At 42.1% G+C, this 12,355-nt stretch overlaps 1 protein-coding gene across 1 annotated transcript in view; it reads left to right on the forward strand.

Annotated features, from left to right (window-relative positions):
- LOC311220910 (guanine nucleotide-binding protein G(q) subunit alpha-like) overlaps positions 1-12,355 on the forward strand; it is a 120,281-nt gene that overhangs the window by 61,027 nt on the left and 46,899 nt on the right. The window contains exon 4 of the mRNA XM_084304553.1: positions 11,341-11,469. Coding sequence (XP_084160679.1) covers positions 11,341-11,469 — 129 coding nt within the window. The remainder of the gene's footprint in view (positions 1-11,340; positions 11,470-12,355) is intronic.

Here is a 12,355-nt window from a genome sequence, read left to right on the forward strand (position 1 = left end):
GCTTGACTAACCGATGCACAGCCTATCCCCGAGCAGCTGGTTCCCCCACCCCTGCCACCCCCTCATATTAATTGTTCAGCATGACGTCAGATGGCATGGAATACTCCTTTGGCCAGTTTGGGTCAGCTGTCCTGGTTCTGTCCCCTCCCAGCTCCTGATGCACACCCAGCCTGCCTGTTTGCAGGGCAGTGTGAGAAGCTGAAAAGTCCTCGGCTTAGTGTAAGCGCTGCTCTGCAACAACTAAAACATCAGTTTGTTATCAACATTATTCTCATCCTAAATCCCAAACATGGCACCCTACCAGCTACTAGGGGGAAAATTACTTTTATCCTAGCTGAAACTAGGAAAATATCTACCCCTTATTCCAAACCATTTATGTCATGCTCAGGTTACACACTTTCCAATACATTCTAATTAATCACCACCTTCATAGATGTATATAAAATGTCCACTAAATTTAGTCTGTGACTGACTTTGAGCTCCATCTGTCCCAGCAGTATTTCAGGGCAGAAGAGATGGTGTGTGATGTTGGATCGTCACACGTTGAAGCCTGTTCTCATTCCATCATACCTCTGTGCTTGTCCAGTTCTATTAACATTCATTCATTGTTATTTGCCGGACAGTTACTGTGATACCATTAATGGGACATTATCATATAGCAATCACAATGGTGATGACATACAGTATTATATAATAATTAACACGATGCAATTCAACTCATGAGCTATTCTCACTCAGTATTAAACCCCCTTGAGGTACACACCGGACCTCCCCATCCTTTTGCATTATCCACCAAGTGCACCCAGGTCCTGAGCAAAAGCAATCCCACGAATGGGATGCCTTTTCCTGAGGCAGGAATAGCCCAGACTGTCTTCCCCAGCATGTTTCTTACATGCACTACAGGGACTTTGTCCCCTTCTACAGGATGTACCAGGTTTGACTGCGGAGGTCCAGTTCGGCTGGCAGATCCCCTAGTGTTGACTAACCAGGTGGCCTTTGCCAAATGTGTATCCCAGTGTTTGAATGTCCCAGCACCCATTGCCTTCAGTGTAGTCCTTAACAATTCATTATATCGTTCAACTTTCCCGGAGGCTGGTGCATGATAGGGGATATGATATACCCACTCAAAATCATGCTTTTCGGCCCAAGTGTCTATGAGGTTGTTTCGGAAGTGAGTCCCATTGTCTGACAGTGATTTCAGGGGGGGCATGTTGCCATAGGACTTGCTTTTCAAGGCCCAAGATAGTGTTCTGGGCAGTGGCATGGGGCACAGGATGTTTCCAGCCAACTGATGCTTTCCCGCAATACAACAGGACCCATCAGAATCCTGGAACAGGGCACATTGCTTCTCATTTTCTGGTAGCTTGTTATACATTGCGGCTTCTTCAGCACAGGCCACCTCCTCCTCTGGCGATATCCCCAAATATTTGCCTTCTGGCCAGTCCACAACTACTTCCAGGATTCCTGGGTGACTAGAGTTTCTATTTGAGCCCGCTGAGTAATCAGTGCAACCCACTTGCTCCATGTAGCATCAGTTGCATGGTGTGTAAAGGGGGTCCTTCGTTTTAACACCCAGCCCAGTACCGGCAGTTGGGGTGCCAGGAAGAGCTGTGCTTCAGTTCCAACCACTTCCAAAGCAGATCAAACTACTTCATATGCTGCCAATATATCTTTTTCAGTTGGAGTGTACAGGGCCTCAGATCCTCTCTATTCCTGACTCCAAAACCCAAGGGGTCGACCTCGAGTTTCCCCAGGTTCTTTCTGCCAGAGGTTCCAGGTGGGGCCATTCTCCCTGGCTGCAGTGTAGAGCACATTCTTTACATCTGGTCCTGTTCGGACTGGCCCAAGGGCTACTGCATGAACTGTCTCCTGTTTAATTTGTTCAAAGGCTTGTCATTGCTCAGGGCCCCATTCAAAATCATTCTTCTTATGGGTTACTTGGTAGAGAGGGTTTACAATCAGACTGTAATTTGGGATGTGCATTCTCCAAAACCCCACGACACCTAGGAAAGTCTGTGCTTCTTTTTTGCTAGTTGGTGGAGACATAGCTGTTATTTTGTTGATCACATCCATTGGAATTTGACGACGTCCATCTTGCCATTTTATTTCTAAAAACTGGATCTCTCGTGCAGGTCCTTTGACTTTATTTTGTTTTATGGCAAAACCGTCCTTCAGAAGGATTTGGACTATTTTCTTCCCTTTCTCGAAAACTTCCTCTGCTGTGTCACCCCACACAATAATGTCATCGATGTACTGCAGGTGTTCAGGAGCTTCCCCCTGTTCCAGCGCAGACCGAATCAGTCCATGGCAAATGGTAGGGCTGTGTTTCCACTCCTGGGGTAGTTGATTCCAAGTATATTGGACACCCCTCCAAGTGAAAACAAACTGTGGCCTGCACTCTGCTGCTAAAGGGATGGAGAAAAATGCATTAGCCATATAAATTGTGGCATACCATTTGGCTGCCTTTGATTCCAGTATGTATTGGAGTTCTAGCATGTCTGGCACTGCAGCGTTCAGCAGTGGTGTGACCTCATTCAGGCCCCGATAGTCTACTGTTAGCTTTCACTCACCATGAGACTTTCCCACTGGCCATATGGGACTATTAAAAAGTGAATGAGATTTGCTGATCACTCCTTGGTTTTCCAGTAGATGAATTACCTTATGGATGGGAATCAGGGAGTCTTGGTTGGTGCGATATTGCTGCCCGTGCACTGTTGTGTTAGCGATTGGCACCTGCTGTTCTTCAACCCTCAGCAACCTGTGGTGGTTTTACTGTGCTGGGCAGCTAAACCCCACAACTGCTCTCTCACTCCCCCTCCTTTAGATGAGGAGGGGGAGAAGTAAAGCAAAGAGCAACTCATGGGTTGAGATAAGGATAATTTAATTAAAGGAAAATAATAATAATAATAAAATAAAGATTATTATGAACTAAACAATTTAACTAAGGGGAAATAAAAAGGGAAAGGGGAAAAGGGAGGGGAAAAGGGAAAAATAAAAAGAAGGGAGGAAAACAAACAAATAAAATAAACGAAGGCTATATGGAAGTGCAGAGGAAAGAAATTACTCTCTACTTCCCACAAATGAGCGATGATTGACCACGTCCTTGAAGCAAGGCCTCAACGCACGTAGCCGGTGTTCGAGAGGAGGACCGACGTTTTCCCAACGAGAGCCCACCCCTCCCCTCCTCTTCCTGTTTCCACCTTTTATTGCTGAGTGTGACATCACATGGTATGGAATATCCCTTTGATTGGTTTAGGTCAGCTGCCCTAGTGATGTTTCTCTCCTCACTTTTTGCCCACCCCCTAGGAGGGTTAGAGAAAGGCCCGATGCTGTGCCACTGCTGCTCAGCAGTAGACACAACACTGGTGTGATAACACTGCTGTTCCAGCTAGAAGTGCAGAGCACAGCACTGTATGGGCTGCTGCCGGGAAAGTTAACATTCCAGCCAGACCCAGTACACAACCCTACAACAGAAGGGTCCTCCAAGAGACCAGGCAAGGTAGACAAGGTAGACAACTGTTTAATGTCCTCCATCTCCAAGGCTGCTACGCCAAAGGCCCACCGGTACCCTTTTGCGTGCTTGAAGTATCCTCTTCTGAGTCTATGCCAAGGATGCACGGAGCCTCCACGGCAGTCCCAGTAGGGTGCCTTTGCCACTCATTCCCAGTTAGACTCACTTCAGCCTCCAATACTCCAATACAGTTAACTGCTGGGATCCCCCTGTCACCCCATAAATACAGATGGGTTCTGGCCCTTTATAGCTTGATGGCATTACAGTACACTGTGCGCCTGTGTCTACTAAAGCCTTATACTTTTGTGGGTCTGACGTGCCAGGCCACTGAATCCACACAGTCCAATAAACACGACTGTCCTTTTCCTTCCCCTGGCTGGAGGCAGGGCCCCTCTAATCCTGGTCATAATATTCATTACTGTGTCTTGGGGACTTCCTGCTGGATATTGGAGCATCAATTTTCTTAAAGATTCACCCTTTTGCAGTTGTTTTTCCTTGCAACTCAACAATTAAAACATCAGTGTGATATCAGCATTATGTTCATCCTAAATCCCAAACACAGTACCCTACCAGACTAGAATTCTACTTTACGTTACCCTACTTTACTAGAAGTAAAATTAACTCTATCCTAGCTGAAACCAGGACAGCAACAAGTTTGATTCCATCTAAATTGATCAAAGAATAAAAAGTTATACTTTGTACTATACATACCTGCTAATATGGTAACAGGAAGTTTGTCTAATCTTCTGAGAAAGATCTCAATAATTTTCTTCAGACAGGATTTTCTGTGAAGCTATTTTATTCGTGACTGCAGTGGCGGGTGTCCTGGAAGCAGGAGCGCCCAGCAAAAGTATATCATAACCTTATATTCCCTATTACCCAACGCTTAATTCCCCCCCTATTTCCTCATTGGGTGAGTACTACAACTTCACAAAGTACTCGATGATTATTACTGTAACCTATATGTACAATTTAATTTGACCAGCCATTAATTTCTCCTTTTCCTTTTTTTTTTTTTCCTTCTTCTCTCATGACTAGAGGGCCCGTGATTTTTGTTTTTACTGTTTTCGTATTGCTCATCCTGTTTTTCTTAGCTATCCTCCTTATTTTGGGACAGTGGGACCTTCCCCTTATCTGCTTAATATATTCCCCACTGATATGCCTCATAATCACTTTTGAATATGCAGTGGTAGTGGAATTTTCCACTGCAAAAACACACTCTGCTTCAAAAACACAACTTTGTTTCTCACATTCTGCAAAAGTGGGAAAGTAAGTAAAGGAAAATATGGTCATGAGAAGAAAGTTAAGATAAATCTGTATTTCTTTGCTTCAAAGGAAGGATGTACAAACTGCATTAAAATCTGAATTCCAGTGCAAGTAATTCTGCTACACAGGTCTCTCCAAGGAAGGAAGGAAGGAAGGAAGGAAGGAAGTGCATATGGTGGCTCTACCCCTGCCAGCAACTAAGTACCCACCTAGCTGCTCACTCTTTCCCAAGTGGGAGGGAGGAGACAACTGGAAGAGCAGAAGTGAGAGAACCTGTGTGTTGAGATAAAGGCAAATTAATAAGTGAAGTAAAGGGGGGGGGTGAGAAAAAAAAAAACAACAACTCACAAGTGATACAATGGCAGTCACTTACCACCTCCCACAAGCAGAATAATGCCCAAACAGTGTTCAAGCAATGGCTTGGAGAAGACCTTGAAAAAGACCTATCTCCCAGTTTTTATTGCTGAGAATGATGTTATATGGCATGGAATATCCCTTTGGTCAACCTCTCTGGGAAACTGTGGTGGTTTTACTCAGGTGGGCAGCCGAGCTCCACCACAACCGCTCTCTCACTCCCCCTCCTCAAAGAGGAACGGGGAGAAAATACGATGAAAAGGGCTCAGAAGTTGAGATAAGGACAAGGAGATCGCACAATAATTATTGTAACGGGCAAAACAGACTCGGCATAGGGAGACAGTAAGATTTATTGCTTATTACTAACAAGCTAGAGAAGTGAGAAACAAAGGAAAGAAACCAAAAACGCCTTCCCCCCCACCCACCCTCTTCCACCTCCTCCTCCCCAAGCGGTGCGGGGGAACGGGGGAATGGGGGTTGAGGTCAGTCTATAGCGGTTCTCCGCTGCTCCTCCTCGGTCACTCTTGTCCCCTGTGCTGTGGGGTCCCTCCCACGGGATGCAGTCCTTGATGAACTGATTCGGTATGGGCTTCCCACAGGCAGCAGCTCTTCCAGAACTGCTACAGATATGGGTCCATACCATGGGGTCCATCCCTCAGGAGCACACTGCTCCAAACTGGGTCCCCCACGGGCAGCAGCTCCTGCCAGATCACCTGCTCCTGCGTGGTCTCCTCTCTAAGGGCTACAGGTCTGGCCTGGAATCTGCTCCAGCAGGGGTCTTCCACAGGCCGCAGCCTCCGTCGGTGCAGGTCCACCTGCTCCACCGTGGTCTCCTCCATGGGCTGCAGCATGAAACCCTGTTCCACCATGGTACTCCATGGGCTGCAGGGGGACATCCTGCTTCACCATGGTCTTCACCACAGGCTGCAGGGGACTTCTGCTCCGGTGCCTGGAGCACCTTTTCCCCTCCTTCTTCACTGACCTTGGCACCTGCAAGGCTGTTTCTCACTCCCCTCTCTCTCTCCCAGCTGCTGTTCCCCAGCAGTTTTTTTTTCCCCTGTCTTAAATATGCTCTCACAGAGGCACAAACAACATCACTTACTGGCTCAGCTCTGGTCAGCAGTGGGGCCCTTACCTAACATGGTGCAGCTTCTCACAAAAGCCACCCCTATGGCCCCCTGCTACCAAAACCTTGCCATGTAAACTCACTACATAAGTGCAGATATCTAAGGAAGGAAATAGGACTCTATAAGGAATGTAAGGATTCTGTGTAAACTTTAGAAGGTGCTACTGGTGAAATGAGTAAAAAGATTTCCATTTTGTACATGTGTAAAAGCAGAACTTAAGCAGAAATGAATGAGTATGACGAAAAGATATGTAATTTTAAATGATAAATTAGTGCTTCTAGAACTTAATTAAAACAGTGATTTGTGTTAGGACAGAAAAAATCCCAATTGCTCTTTAAATGGTTTCCAATAACACAAATGAGACTTTTCTATTTTTTAATGCCCCTTTAAATTACTGTCCTTCTAAAAAAAGATGTGAACTTGTGTGAGTCAACACAGGTAGGCAGCAGGAACAACCACAGACTCGCGGCTAAAATGCAAAGAGTAGATTTATTCTTGTTACCTCACCATCCAGGGAATCCCGAGAAGAAGCACACAAGTGGAGGCACACAAGCAGTGATGCAGGAAATGCTAACAGGGTCCATGCTAGGAGATCACCAACCTGCTGGTTTCACCTGTTTTTATCAAAGGTTCATGCACACACTGTTTTTACCACCATGCTGTGATCCTCACTGTGCTTCTTTGATCATCTCTGTACCAAGGCCAGGAACTCAAGTGCGTCTGATAGGGTGCCTCTGAGTCTACCAAACACCACCCGTTTTATCTATGCACAGATGTGCTACTTGCCAAGCACACAGAGCATAAACAGCAGCAGACATAATTTAAATGTTTTTCTACATTGCTGCTCTCCAGACTGCACATTCTCAGCTGCAAGGTCACTTGAACCTATTTACAATCCTCCTCACCAGTCTTTTGTTTTTAACCCATTCCTCCCAACAGGACTACTGCATATCTTAGTAATATGTCCACTATGCCCATGGTGCTGAGGTACAGTAACTAGGTTTACACATTAGATATTACAGCAGAGACTTTCCAAAGGAATGCAACAAGGCAATTGTATGAACGGGTCACGTACAATTTTATTCTCTTAAAATTCTCCTGTTTTCATGAATACCACTATAACATATAATGATCCTTCTTGTACCCTTATTTTTTCCCAAATAAAGTCACAAAATAAAAATAAAACCTCTGTTTTTGGTGGTGGTACCAGTGTATGTTTAACTCTGTTTTGTGTGAAAGAGATAAAATATGTACTTTGAGGAAAAGGCAAGATGACCCAGGCCTTGGAGATGTCTAAAGGATGATTAACTGAGGAACTGCTAACCAGGAAGACAATTATGTTGACATTCTTGAGGGAAACATTCTGAATTACATCTTTGAATCAATCATCAATCAACCTGTCATGAATAGTTGGCTGAAAAACAAAGATTAGGAGCATTCTAATGTTATGTCTCTGTGAACTATCCTCATAATAGTAAAAATCATGCCCCTGGGCTGGGAAACCCCAGCCCAACAAGGGACCATTCCTTTCTGAGGATGTGCAGAATGATTCTGTCATGTCAGCATTATGCTAATTATGTAACCAATCGGAGGCTAGGGGATTGTACAAACATGTAAATGTAAGGAACTTTATAAAGAGTGGTATAGAAAATCCTTAGGTGTGCCAGCTTTGTGAGAAAACACCTGGTACCCAGACTTCTGCAACTCTGAAATATACAATATTTCAACCTAGTGTGTGGATTGGCTTATTGCACACTGGGTAACAAATCCAAACTTTTTATTGGACAACAATTTATGGTGACACAGATGGGACAGCCTTAGAGCCTTTCCCAGATCGTCTTGTTGGCTGCCAGTGGGGAGAGGGGATTTGCAGGACTCCAGCATGCACAAAACAACCAGAGTTGTGGGTATAGACTGTTTCGTGCGGTAAAATGGGGACTAGTCCTTCCTCAGAACCAACTCCTTGTTCACCTTTAGGATGCATCCCTAAGAACTGGAATAAGTTTGGTGGGGATCCCCTAAATAAAGGAAAACTGAAGCAATATTGCATGCAGTAGTGGCCTAAATATAAATTAGATGATAGGGAAAAATGACTGAGATTGGTTACTTTGCATTATAATACTATTTTATAACTGATGCTATTTTGTCAAAACAGGCAAATGGGATAAATAGGTAATTAAGCACCTTATTTAGATCTTTTTTTCTTTATGGAATGATCATGATACTAGGAAAAATGTAAACTGTTAATCAATGATGGTAATGTAATGATGATGATGTCTGATAAAGAGATTAAGCATCTCTTTAGGTGTTGCTCAGCATGTAGTATCCGAAAGAGGTGTTTGAAACAAGGTGAAGAGGAAGAAGATGTACAACATTTGGTATCCAATGAAAGAGATTCAGATCGAGGAAGTATTGTAGATGAAAGGCAAGGGAGTGAGGAGTTTAGGAGAGTGGTAGGATTTAGTCCAATTGCAGGGAGAATTGAGGGCACAAAATCCGGTAGCATTTCAGGCCCCACTTCGGGAAGCAGTATGACCCCAGGGATTAATGTTTTTTGTAAAAGTACCATTATAAATTGGAAAGAGTCAGTCCTCCTACAGAGAAAATCCTGAGACGGTATACTGAGTATTTCAAATGACTGTACTTAATCACAGTCCTGACTGGAAGACATGCAGGTTTTGTTAAACGTTGAAAGAGAGACAGTTGGTGTTAGAGAAGGCTAATGAGGAAAATAGGAAGATTAATGTAAAGGAAGGGCCAGAGAGGTTCATGCCAGAGCAAGAACCTCCTTGGGATCCAAATACAGATAGAGGTAAAATGCTTGTAAAACCATATCAGCAGTTAATTTTGTATGGAACTGTGGAAAACACTCTTTGGCCAATAACATAGGATCTCAGTGAAGTAACATTTTTATTCACAGTTGCAATGGTGAGTGTCCTGCAAGCAGGAGCGCACCTTCTAATTGCATAGCACAGTTTATATACTTTATCTCTCGATGATTGGGACCCTCCCCTGTTTCCCCATTGACTGGGTACTCCAGATTCACAACCTATCTGACGCTCCACAGATAATACATGGCTTTCAGTTGCCAGCCTGTTATTTTTCAAGTTTCTTGTGACTTTTTACTCTATGAGGTGGCAATATTCCTTCCCTTATCTGACTTGACTTGACACTGTGATTTTTGCTTAATTGCACTGAGTCTTGTTGTCTGCATTTTACAAGGTTGTCTAGTAAGCTTTCTTATCACTGCAAGCATATCTCAATACCACATTCCTTCAACCTAAATAATGTAACATCTCTTTGCAAAAACACGAGAAAGGAAAAATCCAAGTACGTAATCCAGACAACGGAGGGGTGGGAGGAAAAAAGAGGTCAGTTAGTGTTGCAGTGTCTCTTTGGATTTCCTCCTGTGGTTATCCATAACAAATCCACACACCCCGCAACAAATTGATGATCAGCTTATCTATTCTGCTTTTTGTGTAAAACATCTAAGGGCAGATGATATGCTCAGATTTTCAAGCCCTTTTTCCTATTGGCAGAAACTAGTTCTGAGAAAATATAAAAAATATATAATTAGATAAACCCTAGAAAACCCTAGAAATAGTGTTCTAAGAAAATTTTATCAGAGTACTAACTTCTGAATATATTTTTTTCTAAGATATATGGTTCAATACATCTTTCTTATTATGTGTAATATTCTCATATTCAACGTTTACTGTCAGCTTAATCTTTCATGAATAAAATCATAGTGAAGAAAATTTGATAATATTTTTGGCTCTCTGCCAGGGTTAACAAATTAATTCTTCTGTATTTATACTGTAAATTAGAACTCAAATTGCTGTTTCTGTCAGTGTTCATGACAACTTTCACTATTTCATAACAAATCATTCTGAGTATCTAGAAGTAGCCTAGTTATTTTTTCTGTGAATTTATTTTTAAAAATAACACCTTAAATAATAACTATGAAGAAAAGAATATATTCAGAGCTTAGTGATACTCAGTGATTTGATAAACTGCACAGAGTCCATTGGTGCCTTCCCCTAGAATGAATCATGGTGGCCTTAGGTTATCTTATCAGTGACTAACTCTGACCAACTAGGTCATCCTTGTGCTTGGAAGTAATCAAATACACAAAAACTTAATTTCCGACTTTCCTACAGCAGACATCTAGCCTGGGGAGAGCCCAAACTGCCTGGTGCACTAAATTCGCATGCAACTACTGGACCCAATCAATCGTTTTTTTGTTTGTTTGTTTTTTGTTTGTTTGTTTTTTGAAGCATCTCTCATGAAAGTGAATTAAAACCTCCAGTGCACTGCTGCTTTATGGTTGAAAACCACCATTAAGCAATAGCAGAAGAGTTGTTTGTTATAGTTAAAAAGTCATTACAGTTTTATTGCAGTTTCAGATTATTTGCTAACTGACTTGGATGCATTTCACGTACTGTAGGCTTAATAACTTTATCAGAACTTTCTGCCTGGATGAAGGAATTTCAGGTGCCAGACATCACACTAGATGATCATAGCTCTCCCTTCTGATAACAATATCTGGAGAGATTTTTTTTAATCAGTCAGTGTGAGTTTGTTTCTTTTAGCTCCAAAGAGTGCTATTTATCCTCCTACCATTTTGTAACTGATAATGATCTCTGCTAAATGAGTTAACGGTCACTTGAAAGATTCATGTTTCTCTATCCATGTATCTGTGTTGACACTGCAAAGTAAATATCAGGAAAAAGATATTCAGATAAAATTATATTGGTTTATATTTCTTAGACATTTTATCATATTATTTGTCTTTACCCAGAACTGAATAATTAAAAATTCTGAATTGTTGGTAGTTCCATGTGTGAAATCCAAACAAATTTATATGAAAATCATAATGATTATGCTGTCCTTTTGTACTATTTACTGGAAGCTATGAAAATGTCAATTTTCTTCCCTCTTTTATGCCAATTGTGCTCTTTTTTCTGTTGCACTTCTTCCTATCCCACACCCTACTTCTTTTCCCAAGTCTTCCCTTCTCTTCTCCTCAGTAGTATAATGGTGTCACTGTCTTGCATTCCTGTTGTTTCTCCCTGTCTATAGTTATCTTAACGATTTGGACCGCATAGCAGATTCAACCTACCTGCCAACTCAGCAAGATGTGCTTAGAGTTCGAGTCCCAACAACAGGGATCATTGAATATCCATTCGACTTACAAAGCGTCATTTTCAGGTAGAAAAAAAGTAGACAGATGCTTTGGTTATTTATTCTTTTCCTTTTATATTAGTAATACCATGTACAGGATATTGGTTAAAAGTACAAATTCTTCTATGTTTAAAGTTTGATATTGCTAATTTTATGGTTTTGTCCATATATGAAGGGCAACTATTGTTAAAGATGTCAAGAGGATGAGAGACAAATAGACTTTTTCTGAAGTTAATTACTGACAGAAAAACTGAAAGCAATTTTTCAGTAGAATGAGTATAGCTGTTTCATCATGAATAATAATCAGAAAATGCAATCATGTTTCCTTCTACTTCATGTAAATTATGAAATGTAAAGGTACCACTTCTGTACTTGATTTTTAGAGAGAAGTGATATTTTGTAAGTTTACTACCACTCCAACAAATGATTTTCACCACAGCTCATTCTGAGTGCAAAAACAGTTGCTTAAAAAATAACTATGCAATTGCAATTGCAATTAAGACACCCGAGTGTCTAGTTACATTGAGATGCCTAATGAATTAGGAGTACACTCTGCAGGCAAATTTGAGTTTTTATTTTGGCTATTAACTTTAGTAAATACATTGTATTCAGTTTATGCTCTTAAAATTGGGCAGCTGTAAAAAGCTGGGCAACTTTAATCCTAACCCATAAATTCTCAGTCAGCTCCTCCCTCATCCATCTCCAGGCAGAGCTCCATGCACTCTAGCTCACATAGAAAACAAGACCTCCCTCCTCATCTCCCCAGCCTGTCCTTTCTAAAAAGCCTGTACACTTTCATTGCAACATTTCAGTCATGGGAATTATCCCACCATGTCCATGATCCCAGAAAGATTGTAGCCCTGCAACTGTACGTTCTTCGACGTACGAAGAACGGCTGAGGTCACTGGGCCTG

The sequence above is a fragment of the Netta rufina genome (genome assembly GCF_964035555.1).
Source record: "Netta rufina genome assembly, chromosome: W".
NCBI lineage: Eukaryota > Metazoa > Chordata > Aves > Anseriformes > Anatidae > Netta > Netta rufina.